At 44.8% G+C, this 23,960-nt stretch overlaps 1 protein-coding gene across 5 annotated transcripts in view; it reads right to left on the reverse strand.

Moving 5' to 3' along the window:
- FBXW11 (F-box and WD repeat domain containing 11) overlaps positions 1–23,960 on the reverse strand; it is a 100,877-nt gene that overhangs the window by 57,108 nt on the left and 19,809 nt on the right. For 2 of the 5 annotated variants that reach the window (XM_037057764.1, XM_037057765.1), the window contains exon 2: positions 11,526–11,627. The exons of the other annotated variants lie outside the window; for them this stretch is intronic. In XM_037057764.1, coding sequence (XP_036913659.1) covers positions 11,526–11,627 — 102 coding nt within the window. The remainder of the gene's footprint in view (positions 1–11,525; positions 11,628–23,960) is intronic. 5 annotated transcript variants of the gene reach the window in all.

Below are 23,960 nucleotides of genomic sequence, written 5' to 3' on the forward strand. Positions count from 1 at the left end.
ATTCCAATAACCCAGAAAAAGGACAAATTTGGGGATGTTCGAAAAATACACTATATAGTACTTTCACATGAGAAATTTTTAAGGATAGAAAATTATTAACTCAACCACCCTGAACAAGTGTACAAAGCGTATAAAGTAAAATCCAGGCCACACAACTGCAGTGGCCCTTGAATAACACAGGGGTTAGGGGCGCTGCCCCCCACACAGTTGAAGATCCATGTGTAACTCCTGACTCCCCCAAAACTTAATTGTGCCCGCATGGGATTGGCTCGAGGACCCCCACAAATCCCAAATTTGAGGATGATCAAGGCCCACGCAGAAAATGATGTGTGCGGATGAATGCGTACAGTTAGCCCCGGTGTATCTGTGAACCCCAAACCATGGAGAGAGCTGTACTGACTGGAAAACAATGCATGTATAAGGAGACCTGTCCGGTGGAAACCTGTGTTGTTCAAGGGTCAACAGTACATGTGCGTGAGTGTGTATATAAAATACATATGAAACACTCTCAGCTATGTAAAGCATATGCATAGATTAAAAACTAAAACTGTGCCAAAGTATTGAGTGGCAGTCCCTAAACAGAAAATTATTTCTCATTTTCCTTCCCATTCCTATCCAACATTCTACAATATACATACGTCATGTAATCGAAAAGAGTATCTTATAAGCAAAACGAAAACACAAGTTAGTCTTCAAAGCAAACTTAATTTTCACTCAAGGTGCTCTTCCAGCTCGCACGAATACTTGGACTCGGAGAACTCAGTCCAAAGTAGTTCTGGCTACGACAGCAAATACCGCCGCTCCCTTTAATCCTCACGAAGCTCAGACACGAGCCAGCCAGCCACTCCCTCCTCCTATTCCACTCCCCTACGCTTGCTTACTCAGGACCTTTTCTAGAAACAGGCGCATTTACCATGCATGGAACAACACGATCCCTTTCCTCGCGGAACTTGGATTCTGGGGGGGAGACAGACGAGGAAAACAAACACGCACGGGGTGCAGCCCCAGGCAGTGCCCAGTGCCATGAAGAAGAAAGCAAAGCCGGCTAAGGAACCGAGCGAAAAGGAGAAAGCTATTTTAGACCGGGTGGTTAGAGAAGGAAGGCCTCTGAAGAGATGTTTGATCGTGAGGCTACTGGCATAGTGACATGAATAGCATTCCTATTGCGTAATTGTCCTAAGACTTAGAAAACTCTGTTTACAACTTAAAATAATCATCTCTGTGAAAGTGAGTCTACTTTAAGAGGCAGCACGGCATCCTTGGCCTTGCCTCCCGGTAGGCATGTGCCCTCAGGCTGCCACAAGCTCTCCTCCCCCTCTGAATCCGAACTGCCTCTCGTGTAAAACAGAGGGGACAGCCACGAGGAGGCTGTTCGGATGCCGGGCGGGTAAGAAAGGCGAGGTATGGGAGAGAACCTCGCAGATGCGTCTGGCTCGGCCGTGCAGGACCTGCGCTCCTGGCTCCCCACACGAGTGCTCTGAACGAACAATGACCCCTCATGGAGGGTCACTGCTGCGAGCAGACAGACACACGTTCATCTTCTGACCACACCAGGGACTCCCGAGTCCAAATCACGTCTGTCTACACGCTTGTTAGACAATGGTGACATAAATGCTATCAGCCTGACAAGACTGGTATCAGCTTTACTAATGGCACACTCGCCTTTTCATCCTTCACTTGGTCATGAACTGCCTTTGACCCTATCTCTGAAGCCTAACTCCAAAGTCTGGCTGCCTCTATTCAGTCAACGACTGTGACGGCTGATTTTACGGGTCGGCCTGGCCAGTTGCTCAGTCGAGCACCAGCCTGGATGTCGCTGGGAGGGTACTCGTGATGAACGTCTACAGTTAGCACACCGGGGAAAGACCACCACCCTCCACCATGTGGGTGGGCCTCAAAAGTCAGTCCAAGGCTGCACCTCACACCCACAAGGCAGAAATCCTGAGTTTCCGGCCTGTGGACTTGCCCCAAATTCCAAACTAGCAGGTCCCCAGAATTGTGTGAGCCAATTCTCCAAAATGTTTCCCTACCTCCTACTTGGGGTTCTGTTTCTCCGGAGAGCTCTGATACCTGGTCAGCCTTCGGGCTGGTCCCCCTCCGTCGCTCTTCATTCTATCATCCTCACACTGCAAGACATCCTCCTGACCTGTTAGATGACCCCTCCCCCCGATTCTCTATGACGTCCCCACTTCATGAAAGCAAAACCCTCCAACTCGGCATGCCTTTGGTCCAGAGCACTTACTACCACCTGACAGATTATGTTATGTACTCATTACTCATTTTACTTCTATTTCCCCAAGAAAATTAGTTAAACAAAGACCGGTTTTCAATTTATTCTTTTGCCTTCCTGTTTTCTACACTGGGCATACATTTCTACTGTAATCATATATTGCTGAGCATAAACAATATAAATTAGAATAGCCTTTTTGACTGAATATTGGTCAAAGTTTAAAAGCCTTATTAAGAAAGTTCATGTCGCTCTGACCAGTGTGGGTCAGTTGGCCAGACATCACTTCGCAAACCCAAAGGTCGCTGGTCTAATTTTGGGTCAGAGCACATGCCTAGGCTGTAGATTGGGTCCCTGGTTGGGGTGCACATGAGAGGCAACCAATCCACGTTTCTCTCTTACATCGATGTTTCTTTCCCTCTCTTTCCCCTTTCCTTACCCTCTCTCTAAAAATAATAATAACAAATTTAAAAAATGGTTCATATCCTTTGCCTCAGAATTTTCCCAATGGATAAATATGACCTAACAAATTAATAAGCATACACGAAAATTTAATGACCTAAATAAACGTCTATCAATAAGAGACTGATCAAGTGACTGAATGCCCAGTTATCAAAAATGAAGGCGTAAGTTTACTAATGTGAACTACATTGATAAAAATTGGTTTCCAGTTCAGTATACAGAACATGAGCCTAAACTGAAACAAACACAAATATATATAATACATATGTAGAAATGTCAAGGAGAATGACAAAGAATGGACACTAAAATGAAGTGAGATTATAGCTGAATGGTTAATTTCTGTACTTCTTTCTGTCTAAAATTTTTATAATGAAAAAGTGTTACTCTAATCAACAAAATAATATAAATCAACAGAAATACCTAAAACCCACAAGCAACGCAACGAACACGGGTAGTACGAGCTATATCAACATCTTTGTTGAAAAAGGAAAGACTCCATCTTCTAATGTGGTGGGAACCCCATTTACCCACTTCCCTATCCTCAAATTACACCGTTGAACCTCATCCATCATACGGACTGCTCTGGAAACCGCCCACTGAGACTGTTGGTAACACCAGTCTTTGGTTTTCACTTTCCCACGGCTGAGCCCTCTTCCATGGGAAGGCGTGCGCTTTCCCGAGGGCCAGCCTGTACGTGAGGCGTGGTGCCGCCATCCGAGCTTTCAACAAGGTACGGGTTTACCTGCTGATCACGGAGTCTCCCTGTTTTCAGAATCTATGGCATAGGAATGATTAAGAACTTTTCCAATTCATACCAAGAACAAAAATCACTCTTTTAGAAAAATGTTACAACGAATCTCTGGCACTAACCTTTCAAAGCCTGTGGTCATTAATAAGACATTTTGACACCAGTGTTACAGGTAAGACAGCACAGCGTGGAGACCACAGGCCCTCAGAGGCTGCTGACCGACCCTGACACTAAGGAAAGCAAGGACAGCCAAAGCTTGAACGACACTCGGTGAGTGGGCATCACTGGACGCAGGGAGGTGAAATATGCGTGTGTGATAACGAGTCAATGGGATCACCGAGACACTGGATCACAAACCGTAAAAATTAAACGTAAAAAATAAAGCCATAAACCACCAGGGGAACGGCCAAGGAAAAGTAGTATGACTACAAAAGAGGTAAAATTCCTTCCAAAGCTTTCTTCAAGGCAAAAAGCCTTAGAAACCAAACCAAAATACAAATGTCAAACCAGAGAAAATATCTGCGATAAGAGTTCCTACAAATCATACTCTTAAAAAAAAAGCCATCAACAAAAAAATGGAAAAGAGGAATGAAGAGATGACTCATAAAACAAGAAATAGAAGTGGCCAATAAAGAAATATGCATGTACATTCCATCTCACTAGCTGGCAAATAAATGTATATTATGGCCTTATATTAATTTTACATTTTCATCCAACAAAACAGCAAAGAAATACAAGGTTAAAGTATCCGATGCCATCCAGGGCAAATGAAAGGGACTCTCCCCCACTGCTTTTAGAAGTGTAATTTGATCCAGCCTCTCAAAAGTACAAGTTAGCATGCTGCCTTCCGTTGGTTTTTCTTAATTTAAATCACCATCTGAGGATATGTTTATTGAACTGAGAGAGGAAGGGGTGTGTGTGTGTGTGTCTGTGTGTGTGTGTATAGAGCAGAGAAGTGGGGAGGGAGGGTGGGGGAGAGAGGGAGAGAGGTCAGTCGGTTGCCTCCCATCCGTATGTGCCCAGACTGGGGATCAAACCAGCAACCTAGGCATGTGCCCTGACTGGGAACTGAACCTGCAACCTGGTGGTGTTCAGGAGGACGTATTTCAACCACATGAGCCAACCAGCCAGGGGCCTTAAGTGTTTTAATCGTGCATACACGTTTATCTAAGGAAATAACCACAGAAGTACACAAAGACTTAGTTAAGTACAATAATGTTCTACTCAACATTACTTAAAATGTTTCAAAAATTAAAAGCAGTCTTTATATAGAAGGGAGAATTTCTTAAAATCAGTAATATAACTATTCAACAGAATGTGATGCAGTGATTTAAAATGATGGCAGAAGGTCTTAAGTCATCATGTTACTAAGTCACTTTTTATTAGTTTGGTTTTGAACAAGTTTTAGGATGCTTATTAATATTTTAAAAGTAAAATTTAACATCTGTAAGTGACATCCCGAGCTACGGCAATGCCTGGACTAAAGTGGCCTGCCCCCCATGAGGACGATTTAGCCATAACTAAGGCACTGCCCTATAATTGGTGTTAATCACTGAGCTACATACACTTATGATTTCTGCACTTTTCTTCACAAATGTTGTAATTCCAAAAAGAAAAGGAAAGGCCCTGGCTGGTGTAGCTCAGTGGATTGAGTGTGGACCTGCGAACCAAACAACAGCAGTTCGATTCCCAGTCGGGGCACATGCCTGGGTTGCAGGCCAGTTCCCAGCAGGGGACACACAAAAGGCAACCATACACTGATATTTCTCTCCCTCTCTCTTTCCCTTCCCCTCTAAAGATAAAATAAATAAAATCTTAAAAAAAAATAAAAAATAAAAAGATAGTGACTCCCTCACCCCTCCCAACCTACAAACGATCACAGACCCACTGGTGCGAGAGACAGACTTTACGAGTCTGGGGATACATGTGCAAAAACACAGCATGAAGTAAACAAAGGAAGTAGAGGGAGCTGCGGAGTGTTTTTTCTGGGCTGAGCTCAAAGCGGGGGGTCCCTGCGACTGCAGAGCCACACACCTTCCCGTGAACAGAGGAAAGTAACAAGCAGCGGTAGACAGCACACTGCTTACATCTCCTGCAGGCTGGGATGGGAGACTGGGCTTATCTGGACAGAGAACTGACGTAACTTGAAGCCCAACGTTCCCTGAACAGGGAACTAGCTATATTTTTTCAAAAAATGACAGTCCTATGATAGAATCCTGTTAAGTAGCTATAGAATAATAGGGTTTTAAATGCTGATATGGAAAAATGATCAATGTATATTATTAATCGAAGAAGTTACTGATTAAAAATAATATATATTTTAATACACATACAGTATGTATATTAAACAGTAATGTAGTAACAGTAACAACAGTTAATGATTAAAAATATATATTATTTTTAATATACAAACAGTATGGTTCTATTGGTTGTTTTTAAAACCCTTGTCTAAAATAGTGGGAAACCATTAGGAAAGACCTGGGGTCAAAGGAAACTATGTGTCTTTTATAACTTTCAGTACCGACCGTATGATTTTTAATTCTTTGAACCTTGTTTAAAGTTTTTAAATGCTAACACAAACTCCTTTTTTATTTAAGCCATCTTACATTTGCTTTAAAATGCCCCAGAAAAAAAAACAAAGTTGGAAGAGAAAGCTGACGTGAGAATAAGAATAGCATAATTTCAAAAACTGCTTGAGGTTGACTTGAATATTTTTCTCTTTAATCTTGTGTGTATATGAAAATGTTAACGAGAGTAAGAGTTCTATGTAAAAGATGCTAAGAGCGCTACTCCATAAAACAGACATGCGCAGAGCTGTACTGGGAGAGGTGGCGGTACGCTCAGCCCTCTGGTGACACCTGGGTCCAACTCAGTGACTCCCCAGGGCATTTAAACCACCACTGTTACAAAAATCACCGTCACCCAATAGCAGAGAGAACCTACACAATTTGGGGGTGCTTCCCTACCAAACAGGCAGGAAGAAGGCAGACCAAATGTCTCTCTGGGTGGCAGTGGGCAGATTACCAATGGTTTTTGGAGGTTTTTTTTTAAGATTTTATTTATTTACCTTTAGAGGGGAAGGGAAGGAGAGAGGGAGAGAAATATCAATGTATGGTTGCCTCTGGTGTGTCCCCTGCTGGGAACTGGCCTGCAACCCAGGCATGTGCCCTAACTGGGAATCGAACCTCGATCATGTGGCTCACAGGCCCACGCTCAATCCACTGAGCTACACCAGCCAGGGCCCAATGGGTGTTTTTTTTCCTGTAACTATATTTTGTGAAATTTCTTACAGAGAGAAAGTATGTACTTTTTAATATTCACAAAATATCACAGACTCCACCACTGAACAACCCAAAAGGACTCTCCAAGCCTTCCCATGACCAGACCCGAGTGCAGCAGGATAACCAACAAGAAACGACCAAACCCCAACGGCCAGCAGAGGAGACAGGAACAGCCGTGCAACCTGAAGCGGACAGGCCCTGAGGGATAAGAGAAGGGTCACCTGGCAGGAGGGGCCACGCCATTCGCACAGTCTTAATTGTCTTTTTTTAAAGTACTGACTTTGATTTACTGACTTATTGATTTTAGGGGGAAGAGAGAAAGATGGACTCGTTGCTCCACTTACCTGTGCACTCACTGGCTGCTTCTTACACGTGCCCTGACTAGGGATTGGACCTGCAACCTCGGTGTGTCAGGATGACCCCCTGACCACCACAGCCACCTGGCCAGAGCCACCGTCTTCATTTTCTTAGCCTCACCCTTCCCTGAAATCTAAGAATCTCAGACTGAAATTTCCTTTTCTTGAATAGAGTAGGAGCGAGCAATGGAAGAAGTGGATTTTTGTCCCCAAGAGTAGGCAGTCAGGAAGAGAGGTTGCTGTTACGGCCCTCTGCTTCACAAAACCCTTCAGGGCGGCTCAAACTACCTCCATTTTTTAGGATGAGGAGACTGAGGTTCCGGAGAGTAAAGTAACTCGCCTAGTGTCGGGGCTACAAAGTAGCAGGAACAAGACTATAACCGAAATCTCCAGAGCCGGGATTCTTCCCACCCAGCGACCTCCCTTCTCTAAAAAGCACCCTCTTATGTAAGGAGCCGTGGTAAGTTTTGACTGCACTGCTCTCAAACCACAGCGGCTCACTGTCCATATTGAAAGTAAGAAAAGAAACAAGAAAAGCAGCTGCCAAGAAGTTACACTGCTGTCCAGTTCTGTCTCGCCTGGAGCAAGGAAGGAGGCACTGAAACTTGATTCACATGACCTGCACTGTCCTTCCAAGTCATCAGTCCTGCCCTTGAAAAAACTATTACCGCTCTCCCCAGCGGGGAGCTGGCCGACTGCATTCCCTAGAAAAAACTGCCAGCCCACTCACACCGGACCTCTACACTGAAGAACACTAGCTTTAAGCTTTTAATACTAAAAATAAGGAGGAATTTGTTTCAGCCTAAAAATGGCAGTTGCCAAGGTGATGTCACTACAACGCGGTGACTAAAACACCGGCTCTGCAGTTACCCAGACCTCGATTCATACTCACTTCTGCCACTTGAAATAAATGCGGAACCTTAGGCAAGTCAATTCAACTTCACATATAAAACAGGTACGACAGACAGCTTCTCCACAAAGGGTTAATGAGAGAACCTCATGCCTGAAGCCTGACACACAGGAGGCGGAAAATAATGATCGATACTATTATGAACAGTGGTGCCACTCTTGTGCCTCAGCAGCCTCGGAGTCTTGGGAAACACCTGGTCTGAATGCTTGATCTGATGTTACCAGTCACCTGGCTGAACCTGGATATCTGAACCACCTGAAATACTGATCCAGTTTAGCTCGGTCCATGTACATCTAGATATTCCAGTTCAACTGTTCCAACAATGTGGAGGGTTTGCTCCTAGTTTAAAGTGGTTCACATTTTTTACAATGTACACACAGGTTTGGCTAACTTCAGAGTTTTATCATGCGTGCATGCACACGCGTGCACACCCCCTGCCCTGGACTTCGTGGTTCAGTCTGGATTTTTGCTCATGGGTCTGCTTACGACAACAGACTCCTTGAGAGCCGGTAACAAGTCTGTACTGTTCATTTTTATATGATCGGCAACAGCATAGGCCCTGGCACATACCAGCTGCTCAGGAAACGGCCAAGGAATTTAATCTACAGAAGAGCTACTGCGGAGTCTCACCAGCTTTAACATTCAGAAGGCTCATTTTGGCACAGGGAATACAGTCCCCCGCCCTCTCCCCCATAGGTATTTGGCAGGCAGTTCTTTTTTTAATTTTGAAATAAATAATGACTAAACAAGCTGTAGACCAGATTATCAACAGTAAAGATTTCACAAACAAAATAAAGATGGAAAACTCTAGAAATGGCAAAATTCCAGGGTAGAATTTTGGAATCAGGCAAATCCAGGGCTCATAGGCTAGCCCCACGACTGCACGACTAAGTAAATACTAACTTGGGTCCAATCACACACGTCACCTGAGACTCAACCTTCACATCTGAAAAATGGGGATAATAACGCCCACCAAACATGGTCATCACAAAACTCATGTATGTGAAGCACCAAGTACAGCTGGTGGTGAGTGTTTTTGTTTTTGTTTGCTTGTTTGTTTTTAACAACTTCATTGAGGTAAATGACTTTTATTTTTTAAGCCTTTTCCATTCTCACCAACAGCAGAAACTGGATGGATGTGGCAGTAGGCCTAAAGTTTTCCACATCTTTACTCCTGCTTTTCAGAAAGTACATTAATTCGGACATAGAAATAGGCTAACTGGCTAAAGTTGCAACTGTGGAGGGGGTCCAGGGTGATCATTTTAGAGGGACCCCTTCAGGCAACCCAAGAGCCGAAGCAAAGTTCAGTGGGCTCTTCAGTAGGCTGTTCCTGCTCACCTGGGGCCTGCTGAGAGGTGGATGCAGGTCAGGCAAGAGGAGTCTTTGTGATGAACCCAAGACACAGCATCTGAGGAACAGTCCTGCTTCGAAAGCTCAAACCCCAGTAAGTCACTGCATTTTAGCCCAGGTTAGAGAGAGGAGATGGAAAGGAGCTACACTGATGTTAAATAAAAAAACATATATATATAAAACCAATGAGAGGAGAGAAAGGAAGTCTCCCAGGTTCATTAATACATGTTTACTTTCCATTCACAAGTGGAACAAAACAGAGTAATGACTTTCTCATTTCAATCAACTTGGTACATATTTCATTTTACACACTAAAGAGGAAATAAAAAGCTAAGTACACAAAATTCCCTACACACCCCGAAAGACAATATTTGCTCTGTTCACATTACAGTATTTCACCTTATTTCAATCCAATCAAGGCAAAGTTTCCATTTTCTTCTCTTAAATGATTTTCTCTGGGAGAGATGAGTCAAAGACAAAATTTTAACACATGTGGGTTTCCATTTTCAACAAAGTAGGAACCCATACTTCCTCCCACTCACCTGACCTTGTGAATTCTCCACGCTGTTCAAAAACACATTGAGTGATGCCTTCCATCATCGGTCAATCACTCTAACCGGGTGCAATAAAAAGAGCCTGCGCTTCCAGACCTCAGTAACTACTAGCACCATTCTCCCCTACCTAAATTTCGGAGGGGTGCAGACAAACTGGGTCAGCCCACTAAACAAGCAACTGTAACATTCAAGTAACAAGCACTTTCAGAAAAATAGAGACAAAGATGTACACTATCACTATAATGCCAATATCCACTATTTAGCACCAAGGAGAGCACATGCAATAATGCCAGCCACTTCGAGAACATTCCTGTTAAAACTACATTGCATGCGGAGAAGCTGCTCTTCCAGAGACAAACACACACATGGCACTGGGGCCTCCCTAAAACCTCTGGGCCTGGGACTCCTCACCCACCTTTCCACACGGACTCTAAGACAACTGGATCCTTTCCTGAACTGACTCTCTAATTACGCTGGTGACATTACAGTACAATATCCTAGAGAAAGCAATGGGAATCAATAATCACACCAATGCTAATCAGAATGTTTGCCAACAAGTAAATAAAGTGCACAGTCCCAATGTGAAAGACATTTTCCTCCTTCCTGGCTGCCCAGCCCCGGTTAAAGACCGGAACATGAATAGAAAGATAACCTTGAAAACAGTGAAGTCACCCCTGACGTCAATGATATCCCTCTAACTCATTTCCTGATTTTTACTGTGTTTCCCTAGAACGGGGCAGCCTGGACAGGATGCCAGGGATTCAATAATGCTTTTTAAGGATATATCAAACTGTCTGGAATATGCAGCGATGGAACTGAATATTGCTACTGAAACCGTACTCAATTAAATACATGCTTTCTCCAAACACAGCTTCCCCCGTAAAGCCACGATGTCTTCTGCCTGGCACTCTTAGAATCTGCCCCAACCATTGAGATCGGTCCAGCTGTACTCCTGGTAACAATTTCTCATTTTTTTACCCCCCAGAGCAACCCCTCCCCACTCCCCCCCGAAACGTTTTACTTTTATCTGTGGAATTCTCTGCCGGCCTCGGCCTGGAAAGCTGGGTGGGCCCAGAGGACAGGTGTGCGCTCTGGCCTTTGGGAAGCGGCACGAACTGACAGTTGTTGGCAGCGTAAAGCTGTGATCTTTATAAACTTCAATTTGAAGCTTTCGACCATTAGCGATTCTCTCCCCCGCTCCTTTTTTGAAGGAGGGAGAGAAAGCAAGCCAAAAGGATGAGTTTCAAAATAGGAAAACAACCACTTTAATTATAAAACCCTCCCAACTCAACAAAGAACTGTTAAAAGTAGCCAAATGGAAAATGTCAGGGTTTTTTGGGCACATGCACAACTCTTAAACAGGAGAATCACAGCTTCAAGGTTGGGGGGGGGGGCGGGAGGATTAACAGCAGGAGCAGAAAAAGAGGAGCAGAACAGGGCCCAGCCGGAGGCCCATTTGCTCAGAAGGGCCCTTGGTACTAACGCCTCCACGTGGGGCACCCAGGCTGGAGGAAAGCAGAGGGTTACACAGAACATTTAGCAGACTTAACATTGGATTAAACACACTACTGCAAGTTTCAACAAATGTTCATGGCATACGTAAAAAACACATTTACAACAAGAAAGAAGAGAGGCACCTGGAGACATCTGACACTGGGCATGCTCTGCAGGCAACTCAGTGCGCACATGCTCTCTACCAGGTTGGCGCAGCCTAGCCACAAAGACCTTGGCACAGAACACTGCAGGATGACAAAAAGGAAGGAAGAGAAGAAGCAGTTAGAGGCCGCAACAAATCACTCCTTCACACAGGCAACTTGAATGTTAGTGGGGCAGGGGGTGCACCCTGGGCGGTCTGGAGGTCAGGGGTGGTGGTCGTGGACGACTACTGAAACCTTGGGAGAGGGCCCACTTTCTGTCCTAGTCAAAGGTTCCTGCTGCCAACCTCTAATCCTCCGGATACACAAACAGGATCAAGAGGGAGAGAAGAATGATTAAATGACAACCCACTAAAGGGAACTGTGAAAGTTTGTGTGCAAAACAAGATTAGCGGTGAGGCTGTGACTACAGCTTCATAAAGGGAGCTTCTGGTCCAGGTCACATAATTATAACTGCCATCAGTACATCGCCTGCTGTGTGCCAGGCACGTTAACTGTGTTCTCGAAACCCCACGCCAGTGACAGGAAGCGGAGGCTCAGAGGGTAAGTCATTCGCAAGGACACACAGCAGCCGGAGAGCCAGAATTTCAAACCTCGGTTTGTCTGCTATTAAAACCCACATTCACTCCACAAGACTGACACCTCCTTTGTAAAAACTTTGATCATCTGAATTTGTATCATGTGGTTACAGTTTTGCCCTCCCCTAAATAAAGTCACAGGAAACCTAGAGACACAAAGCAAAAGGAACAAGAAAGACGAGTGACAGATTGATAGATACAAGTAATAAAAAAAGAGCTGATTAAAAACATCTCGATTTCAGGGTCACCCACATCGTTGCTTTCCCAGAGGAAACACTTGGGAATAGACGATCTTCATGCTGGAAGATCTGTTGACAAAGTCCACTGGACGTGAGCAAGAACCAAAAGCTTGTTTCATTTACCTAGTCCCATTGCCTTTAAAAGCTTGCTGTTTCTCAGGGAATTGAAAAAGAAAAAAGCAAAATATAAAAATAAACACACATTATGGCTAGTATTTTAAACCATTAATTATCCATGGTATTATTCATAAGTACTTTTTCCGATCTAAGGCCAATTGACTGACTATGGCAAAATCAATAATCATGCAAAAAAACGTAAAGGTGGATGTCTGGGTTTAACCAAAATACTCCAGAAGTCTCCAACCCAACCCCATAAACTTGTTTATCCTTGTTATAATTAGCATGGTCAAGTCTGCTCATTTTCTTGGGAACATACAGGTTTACACTCATTGCTCCAGCATAACCTTCACTCCCAAAGTGCTCGGTTTGGTGGCCCAGTCCCATGCTCACGCCCACTGTGGCGGAGACGGGGCTGCTGCACTTGGCACCAGACGGCCCTGGCTTCCCACCCAGCACCTGCCGCTCCCCAGCTACACCCCACCTACAGAGTTATAGAATATCGAGATTATTTCGGAAAAGCAATCAAACAACACAAAACCAGAGGGATCAAATGGAGTAAGAGGAAAAAAGCCTACGCAGTTTTGGGGTTGTTTTTTTTTTTTTACAGGGGGCGGCAGGGGGGCAATGGAAAGTCCATACACTTCCGGTGAGTACCTCTACTCCAAAGCTAACTGTGGCCACTATGTGAGTGGACGCTCCGGGCACACGTATTCAGCCCCCCCAACACTTTCAGAGTGCGCCACAGAAGATGCTGAATAAATGTTTGCTAATGAAAATCGCTGCCATTTACCAAGCTCTTGTCGTGTGCTAGAGAGCTGGCACAGTAAACCCTCACGAGGCCCTCGAGGGGGCAGGTACTGCTCCATTTCACAGAGCAGGAGTCTGTGGGGGTCAGGAGAGGAGAGCCTGACTTGTTGACAGAGCAGCTCGTCACGGTGCAGAACGAGAGCGACCGCCGGCAGAACTAGGGCCGGAGGTTGACCCTGTCTGACTCTAAGCAGACTTGTCTTCTTCCCTCTACAACAAACTCTCTACCCAGAGGTATCTAGCAAACTCGCATGGAAAGAATACTGGCATTGGCATGTATGAGAAGGGGACGGGCAGAGAAAGGCCCCAGACAGCTCACGCAGGCACACACAGATCGCGCCAATCACGTGACTGCAACAACCCCTGCACCCTCGCAGTTCCGTTTCAATCTCTCTTTTGGATCTTTGCAGTTCTCCACAGAATCATTGGGGTCTAAGAACAGTTAGTTTAAGGGTCACAGGTGCGTTCGTCAACTAATTCCAAATTAACACCAGAGTTCACCTGCAAATCGAGTTTCATTTATTCAGTAAAAAAAAGCAGGTTCCCTCTGCCAGGTTCATATGTATTTGCCTCAGAGGCTAAAAACCACGAAGGCATGAAACTGCACCCTGACTAGACTCTGCTAATAACTGGGATCCAAAGCCTAAAAATAAAATTAAAAAAGACAAATCTTTACACTCAATAAATCAAAGAATCATGGACTACAAAAACTGGAAGACTATTTCCACCCCTGATTTTAGAAGCGAGGACGATAAAGTCCAAAGAAAAATAACAACCTCCCCGAGTTTCCCTAACCATCTAATGTCTGATCAATACTTATAGAAGTTTGGAAAGCAAATAAAATCCAGAAAATTTGGAGAATTTAAGGAAGTTCTAGGGAACTGGTCTCTATTGTTCGTATTTTACTTTCAAAATATGCACTGTTATGAGCGAAAATGTTAAGGACTTAGCTAAGGAAAACAATAGAGACCAGCGGCGTGCCTGGGCCGCGCCCCCCCCCCGCCGCCACGTGGACGCCCCCCAGCAGGGCCCCATGGACGCCCCCCAGCAGGGCCCCGTGGACGCTGCTGCACACCCAGCTCTGCGCTTCCTGGTTTTCACGCCAGCTCAAGACAGTGGGTCTGGCTCTCTCTCCTATCCTACCCATCTTTGCTTGCTTGCTCTTTCTTCCCTTAAGTGGTACATAAAATGTTGTCCAAAAATATATCTATATTAACCATTTTTAAATGTTTGGTATTGAACATCTATATTCAGGAAACAAAGTTTAAAGGACCTTTTGAGGGTCTAATTTCCAAGGATTTATCACTGGGCCGTCCGTGGAAAACGCCGAGGGGCGGAGGGAGCGGCGCCAGCGTTTACAAAAGGTACCGGCTCTGCCCTGACATCCACACTCCGTTACCTGGAGGCTAAGTGACCAACCACAGAGCTTAAAAACAGGCTTTTCAACAGAAAATGCCACTCTAGGAAATACACCCGTCTTTTAATACATGAGGCTATGCTGGGAGTCTAAATAAGGTTTCTCTTAGGTCTAACAGGCCAAGAGAAAGTAGACTGCATTTGAAAATAATAGGTAAAAATAAAAGCTTCACATTTATCACCTAAGAGCATTAAAATGCAGCTAGGAGCACAGAAGCAATTGATTCTTGAAGCTTCCAATTTTAAATTCAGGAACTAGTTGGAAACCCATGCTGACTATTGTGTAATAACTATTATCCATAATTCTTTAGCTGAATGATGTAAAGGTTCTTCATACTGGCCATATTCACAATGTAGACTGTCGTCTCTCTCTTTGTCTTTCTTTCTTTCTTAGCTAACTTTTAAGTCTACAGTGAAACTTCTAGAACACTATCTCATTGTTCAATGTGTCTGAAGAACTTACCCCAACACCCTGGGCACTTACCAATTTTAACAAATACTGCTTGACCTACTTATTAAGCTAAGAATACAAGCTAAGCCTCTTTCCTTTTGAGACTTCAGCTTTGGGCTCAAGAAGAACGCAGGGAGATCACAATGGAGACACTGAAGGGAGGCCTTCCACGGGCAGAACCCCCCAAGAGCTGCTTGTTCTATCTACGCATTTAGCTACTTGTAATGACCACTATTCTGACTTTGGAGTGTTTACAGAGCACAGGAAATGATTTACACAGGTTCACCTAACACCCAATCATACTGATCATATTGGTAGGTTCTATAGCCAAAGATTACAACACTAGTTAAGGAAACCAGCAGCTCATTAACTTTGTCATACCCGACTGTCTAACCGAAGTTCAAGATCAGGGCCACCGTGCTGAGAAATGCTGGGAGTCAGTACAGACAAGAGTAATAGCTTTTGGCATTTTTCAAAAGCAGAAAATTATTAAAAGAGGTAGGAGAGGAATACCCTGGGCTCTCTTCATATCGCCATAGGAACCACGAGTCAAAAGGCAAACCAGTTGCAGGCGACTTGTCTTCTGATTGGCTGGCTTGAAGAAGAACTCACAAAAGCTAACTTTGGTCTGTTTCTAGATGGAATTGTTCCGAATATTCTGCCCTGATTCCTTCTCAAAGAGTTAACCGAGTAAGTATTTTATATAAATTGTCCCTCCTATCATTCTGATTTAGAAATGTATTATTATATAGGTTTTCTTTCCATAAATCCCATATTTTAATTTGAACCACTTCCCACAGAATCCTTCAGCAGCTGCCTCATCTAACTCCTGCCATCAATGCCCGAGACCACCAAACTGAATGGCTTAAGTGCTATTTCCTCAACAAAAAATTTACCTGAACTCCTATCTATATGCAGACAGAAAAGTAAGACAGTGTCTCCATTCTCTGTCTCATCTAGCTCACAGGAGGGAATCTCGAGAATGCGCACTATAAACACACACACACACACACACACACACGCGCGCGTGCACACACCTAGACCCAACCACCCAAAGGAGGAGGGTGCCTGAACTAAGCCATGAAGGATGAGCAGGAGGCAACCAGGGGAAAAGGCAAGCAAGACATTCCAGGCAGAATACACAGCATTCGCAAAGCCAAAGAGCTGAGCAATGGCACGACCCATTCAAGGCCGCACACGATATTTAGCATGGCTAAGGTATTTAAAGGGGAGATTTCATTAACGTGTACAAATGCCCTCCCTGCAATTCAGCGGACACGCTGTTTGAACACCACCCATCAGAGGGAAGGAGGAGGTCCTGCACACCCTCGCAAGGGCAGAGGCGAGGTTCTTTGGCTAAGAGGCAGGGAGTAGAGGTACTCTCAAGCCAAAACCTTGCCAAGTTAAGCCAGCACCAAAGAAAGATGCCGTGTTTCCTAGGACACGTGGGGAACACCTGCCACATGCAAGGCAGAGAGAAAAGAAGTCTGCTCAACAGTAATGCAATAATAAAGCGAGGGAGTAAGCAGTACAAAACCATGTATTTCTATAGATATTGTGAAATAAAGTGTTTTGAACCTTTTAATTCCTTCAAGTGAGACACCAACAACATGAATATTCAAACCACTGCTAGAGGCAAAGATGAGACCACTATTAAACTGCTCGGAGCAGAGGAATGGCCCCCGGCAGCCTGAGCGACGCGCGGTGAGAGCTGTCTCTCCGCAGTCTCTCACTTGTGTCTGAGAGCCGAGGCGGGGTTCTTGCCGCTGGGCCACCAAGGGCAGGCAGGAGCACCAGCACTTACTTTCGGAAGCACACGTCCATAAGTAAGCAATTTGTAGCAATTTATATCCTCAGTCTAGGTTCTTTTTTCTGTCTGTCTTTTCTGTCAGCTAAACACTTTTACAGTGCCTACTGATCAGCTATAAAACAAAGATGCTGTGCCAGTGAAATGGGGGTGACCAAATGCAGAGGGGATAAAATAAAGGATCCCACTGGGCACTAACACCCTCTCCACGGGACTCTGTCTGGGAGTGGGGATTGGGGCCTGAAGAATCACACAGGAGGCGGGCTCAAGGACATGTCATGACCCCAGGCCTCCCAACCTAGGTGTGAAAGCTACAGAACACCCATCCGGTTTCTGTCAGGGGCTGTCCTCACCGCAAAGCTCACGAAGCAAGTGTTCAAGTTCATCCACGTCAGTTCATCCACCCTGTTGTGTCTGAATTCCCAGACTTGCTTTTCAAGAAGCAGCAGTAGCCGGACTGAAAATAGGGCCACAGAGCTTTAAAAAGATTCAGAACATGGGCTTCTGCTCTTTAAATGTTTGGTGGCAACCTATAAGAAATAGCTAACTCTCACCAAAATAGCTGTCTTGTTTTAAAAACGAATTGAGTTGTAGAATAAACGGATTGAGTTGTAGAATAAACGTCAATTCCCAATTTAAAAGCATTTTCCAAGACCTGTTAAAGAACTGAACAGTGGCCCTGTTTTAATGTAGAAACGACTTTCTCTTCTTTCCATGGTATTTTATTATAACAGTATTTAACAGTAACCACGTGACAGCATTTCTTAGTAACCACGTAACTAAGAAAGGGAACACACTTTAGTTCTTAGGGCCTGTATTGCAGAACAACATATTTGAAGACAATACACATAGGGTATTTTATTCAGGCTGGAATTTATGTTATGGGGAAAAAGGGTGTGGGGAGCAGGAAGCCATGGAAGGAGACAGAAAAAAGACTAAGAATGAAGAAAACTGGAGTTTGCTATCTGCCAAGTTTTAAGGACTCAAACACAGCCAAGTGGTAGTGAAAGCAGAACTCAGAGGCAGAGCCCAAACTTTCCTTAAACTCTACTATTTAAAGCAAAACAAAACTTTCAATGTGGGCACAATCATCTCATCTTGAATGATTATCTAAGATAAGACACCAGACCCCAAATGTTAACAAATGAAATCTTTGCAGAAGCTTATCTTTTTGGTAGAAGATGAAGGGTAATTTTTCTTTTTAAATTTTCACTCATCCCTATTACCTAATTTTTGTCAAATGAGCAATCTGGTACTTGTAGAGACATTTCAATACTACCTTGTGTAATTTTATGTGATGCTTAATTTTGTTTTATTATATAACTAATTATGTAAGTTGTTATAAGTCATAAATAGTAACAACAACTTAAATAAAAGCAGATTCTTTTCCCAAGAATTGAATTCACCTTAAACACTTATAATTTAAATGTGTTAAGACACTGGATACTAGCAGAATATTTTACCTAGTAACCCTCAGAAATGGCAGGAAAGATAAAAATACTACGGGTCCATTCGTGAGTAATTCCAAAAGGGCAGAAACGAAATCCTTGCCTGTTTCATGACTACCACCCATGAACCAAAAATGTCACCAGGTTAGAAGCTGGAGAGAGGAAGAATTAGATGTATCGGGGGAAGCGGAGTCTCTATTCTAAGAAACGTGGCAGAGAACAGAATGTCACAAAATAATCTATTTCTAGCACAGAGACAAAGCTCCTCAGTTGTACCAGGACCAGTCTGAGGTTCAGCTGCCAAGAAGAACAGCTTCCCCCAGCAACCTCCCGATCAGATCAGCTCAGACCCAGTTCCAGTGGGACTTACCCAAGCCCCACAAACCCTGAGACTGGAGAGAATTAAACAACAGTTCAATTAAGTACATCTGGGCCTTTGTCAGGTAACATCTGCGGCCCAATTAGGAAAGCAGTTCAGGACTAGGGGAGACCTGTCCATTTTAAGTTTCACCTCATTGTCAATGCAAATGATACACCTAAATGAAACTTTACAAAAAAGGAGGGGGCACAGACCGACCTTTTCCAAGCGCCTCCCAGGTGCCACACACTGTCCAGCTACGGTGACCTCATCAAGTGTCCCACCACCGCCTCTGGCCAGACAGGCACCCCTGTTTACAAAAAGGGGGCAACTGTGGACCACAGATGGCCTTAGGGGCCAGAGGTCAAAGGTGGCAGACTGGCAACCCTGCCTGATTCCACACCCCTGCACTCCTCCCTGCACTGCCCTGCCCGTCATCCCCTTCGCTGGACGTCAAACTCCCCAAAGCAGCAGCAATTCCCTCTGATTTATTTTCAAATTTCATCTCCTTGTCACTCAGCTATGCTGCCGACCGGAGTGGAATCAGGACAAGCTCCTGCACGCATCTCCTCAACACAGACTTGAGACTTGAAAAACATGTGCTTCGCTTGACTCAGCAACTTCATGTAGAAAATCAGACTAAGAGAATAACAGATACAGCCCAGAAATACAGCTAAGAAGATGTTTACCCCATCACTGTCATTAGAGCAACAGGGACTGGGAACATAAATTATCCAGAAGACGGAGTATTACATGTCCACCAAACAAAAAGCATGGCTGAGCACAGTTACTGACCCAGAGGAAGTGAACAGTGTATAAAAAGGGAGTTACAACACCCCGGGAATGTTCCAGAAACATTAAGTAAATAAAGGCTACAAATCAAGACATATTACAGTCCTACTTTTATTTAATTTTTAAAAACACACGCAAAATATCCAGAATTAAATACAAGTGATTTTTATTGATTCGTCTGTCCACTATATTTTTTTTCAGATGCAGCCAGTACAAAATTGACAATACAGTACCCAGATTTCTCAACCCTCCCTCCTTGGGGCCACCTCTGAGGAGAGTGCCCAGTGTTTCCACGCAGTCACTGGGGGATCTGGTCAGGGCGCCTTGCCCCTTGATTCGAAGCCATTTTCTTTCAATGTCATATAAAGTCTGGCTGCACCCTGGAGTGACAAAGATGCTACCCCAAATCCATTTTAATGCCCGTGGCTTCTAGGTAGCCAACTGAGGACACCTAGCCAGAAAGCTCTTAAGTAATGGTGCTGTGTCTAAGGAGCCTACAACTTCTAAATACCCGACACTCCCTACTCCATGCTGCACTGCACCTGAGAGCACTTCCAGGAGGCAACCCAAACAAAATGCTTCTTGTTTTCCAGATGCCATCTGAGAACTAGGAGACACCTGTCCCCATCACCCATCCGGGGCCCCCGAGGTGCTCCCACTTCCCTTTCTGTACCATTCCAGCACAGGTGCTGGCCACACCCCTCCCTACTCGACCCATTCTCACGAGCCAAAAGGATGTAATCGGAGAAATTCTGGAGGTGTCTGCACATGCTCTGACCGCCCTCTGATGCACGGAGCCAAAGCCACACCCCACTTCCATGAAGAGAGTACAAAGTTTACCAGGTTGTAAAAGGAGCAACAGAACACGGCGAAAACTTCTCTTCTGCCACATGGTGAAAACATTCTTGTTTTTTTTCTAGGAAGAGATATCATTTTCGGGAAAATGACTCGAGGAATATTATTGTATCTACTCTCTGTGGGTTTGACTCAATTAGAGTGAGATCACAGCTTCCTATTTTAAACTTTATCATTTTAAACTGCTTATTCTCTCAAAAATTTACTGAACATGTCAGTGTTCTAAATGTTTCCACAGATAACACAAGTTCTCAACACTAAATTTTCTGCATTAAAAATTGTTTCAGGAAATAAAGCTGTTGTTATTTCCTGGCTCACTCAAGGGAGTAAGATGACTAAATTCCCTAAAAAGTACAAAATCTTTTAAAGAATGTAGTTTCACTGTTTTCCAAAGTGTTAAAACTAAGCTCAACTAATGGTATTTTAAAAACCAACACCAGACCTCCAGAACGGCTGCTTTGTTAAGAACTCGGACAAGCACCTGCAGAAGGAGAACCAGTCCTGCTCCAGTCTCTCGGATTCCAACCTCACACCATTTAAACAGGCCCTCGACTATGTCGTAAACGCCGCTCACTTCTGAAATACATACTTGCTCTTTAAGTACATGACTGTCAAGAGCCAACCTACGACTCCCACAAAGACACCATAGGCCAGGAGGAAAGACCGGAGAGCTCTGGGAAATGAGTGACGGCTGGAAGGAGGCAGGGGAGGGCCGATGCGCGCTTACAGGAGCAGCGTGGATGGGACAGCGAACGCTCAGGTCGCCCTTTTCTTCTCAATCACCCCAAATACTGAGAATCTGCTGCTGCCCGCCTCGAACCTGGTGACCCTGCTGCTCCTGAGCCCAAGTTGCCACCTGCCACTCCTCAAACTAAGGTGACAGCCGGAGGAGCAGCCTCTAAAATAATCAGAAGAAATAATCCCCCAGGCAGGGATGAGAAAGTACGCAAGGCCTCTGCAGAGGCGGGGACAGAGTACAAGACACAGACAGACAAAATAACTGTGTGACCTTGAGCAAAAAAACAATCCCCCTCCAGTCTCCATTTCTGCACATGTTAAAATGTAGAAAATAAACCTGCCTTTGGAGGGTAGAGAGAAGGTTAAAAGGACTGGATGCGAACCTGGCACCACCGAGTGCTGGCCCCCTCCCTCCTTATTTTGGCGGGGTGAGAGGGGGCTCTTAAGGGAGTTGGGATGAAATGCGCAGAAACTGGAGAACAGCTCTCGGACTGTGTGGGCCTGGAACCAAAATCAAGGAGAGTAATTCCGGGGTTGCAAAGTTTTGGGAAATGCTGGGAAACACATTACTAAAGTGACAATTGTCAAGTGAATTTCCAAGAGAAGGAGATTACATGCAGCATCTACTAAATGTACTTGACTTAAGGAAGCACCATTCACGGGAACAGTGATCCTATTAATCACTGCCAGGCACAACACAAAAAGGAGAGGGAAAGACAGGGAGGAAGGGAGGGAGGGACAGGGAGGGAGGGAGGGAGGGAGGGAGGGAGGGGCAGGGAGAGGAAGAGAGATGGAGGGGAAAACAAAAGAAAGACAGCAGCTGGCAACCCCTTCCAAAGGACAGTGAAAGGGTTAGTGAGATAAGACAACCTGGACGGGTTTTAAATCTGGTTTACGGGCAGAGAGAAGGGATGTCTTTGATCTTCTGAAAGGAGTCTGATGCCAAAGCTTAATTTTCTGGATCAAGTCATTTTAAAATTAAGAGATGATACTGAGAAGCAGTACCAAGAGTTTAAGAAGTGAATGTGTCATTTTACAAGCACCAACAGACTTCTGAGACAAGATGGCAATTCTCATCTGCCTTCCCAAATTCATTCCCTCATTCAACTGGGCAACTGTGAGGCACATACCTACTATGCCAGACACTGAGAACACTACGAGCCGAGTAAGACATGACAGACATGATCTCTGTCCCCACGGGGGCTACCTTCTAATAAGGGATTACGCAATGTGTTTATCAATTAGAATCACATTGACAGCTGTGAAAATGAACTGAGTGCTATGAGAATATAACAAAGGAACCTAACCTGTGGGGGGATTTGGGGGGCCCAGACGCAACCCCTGAGGAATTCATACTTGAGCTCAGCTCTAAAGGACACGCAGAGGTTAACTGGGCAAGAAAGGAGGAAAAAGTGAAGCCACCCCAATATCAAGTAACGACAATGCTTGTTAGGTCCAGACAGAACGTGACGCACTGGAGGACAGCTGTGGGGAGCTGGGGTGGGGGGTGTGGATGGCTGAGACTGAGAGCAAAAGGCTAGGGTGGAAAAGAGCAAAAATTAATAAGACTCGGGAGGAAGACGGAGGTGTCAAGGTTGGGTTTCTGACTGGTGCCACTGAAATAACCAACAGAATATCAAAATACAGGCCGTCGACCCTGGCCCTGGAAACCTGGCGAGGGGGCCCTTCTGGAGGAGACAGGGCTCACTGCATGCGGACAAAGAACCGCCACCCTGCAAAGTGGGAGGGTTCCCAGCAGACCCTCACCGCCCAGCTCGAACGAGGCAACAGAGGCCAGGTGGAGTGAGGGTCCCTGCATCAGCCAGTGCGGCTGACCGGGCCTGAGCCTGAAGCGCTCCACCACGGGCGTGGGGAACCAGGGCCCAGCCCCAGCAGGGCTTCTGCCGCCTGCATGGTGTGCTGAGAGAAGCTGATGCTCTGCAGCTGGCCTCTGGCAGAAGTGACCACTTCAATCACAGAAGGGCGGCCCTGGGCCGGCCACAGCAAACTCGGAAGTTCCGTGCCCGGGGCGGGGGCGCTTCCTTTCACCACCCTCCCCAAATGCACCTGGACACAGGATCAGTAAAGCAGAACCACAGCTCATCTCAACATTTCCCTTTTTTCACAAAAGAAAGACAAATAACCACAAGCATAAGAGAAACGGGCCAAACACCACTAGTAATTAAACTGTTTTTTTTTTCATTTGTTTAGCCAAATTGGGATTTAAAAACTATTAATACCCTAAAATGGCATAAAGGTGGAGAAAACAAGCATCCTCATAAAGAGAACGTGGTCTGGCACGTCACCTTCATGAAGGTAACAGAAAGTGGGTGAAATCTTTGTATGAAATATGCACGCTCTTCAAAACGCACACACCCTCCAACCCAACCACTCCAACTCTTAGATCCCACCCCGAGGACGCACTCAAAGATTAAACTGCAAGAAGGAGCAGCCCAGCCACACAGTGCTGTCAGTCAGGTGACTTAAATGTCCAATAAAGGAGGGGTTTAGCTAGTTAGCCATTCACACGTTCATCGTATTAGACACCCCCTCAGAATATTATAAAGAAATATGTAATGGCTTAGGAAGATGTTACAAATATTGGTGAGTTTTAAAAGCAGTTAGCAAAACAACTGTAGGTAGAAAAACACAAGTATATATGAAACACACATAAAAACATACATGTATGAAGAAAGGGAAGTATGCCAAATAGTAAGTCACTAAGGGAAACTTATTCTTTTTGTTTATTATTTACATTATTTTTGTTTTCAATCTTCCTACCACATGAGGGAAAATAATCTTGATCCT

This window comes from Sturnira hondurensis, unplaced genomic scaffold (genome assembly GCF_014824575.4).
Source record: "Sturnira hondurensis isolate 20B ecotype Veracruz unplaced genomic scaffold, ASM1482457v3 Scaffold0009733, whole genome shotgun sequence".
Lineage (NCBI taxonomy): Eukaryota > Metazoa > Chordata > Mammalia > Chiroptera > Phyllostomidae > Sturnira > Sturnira hondurensis.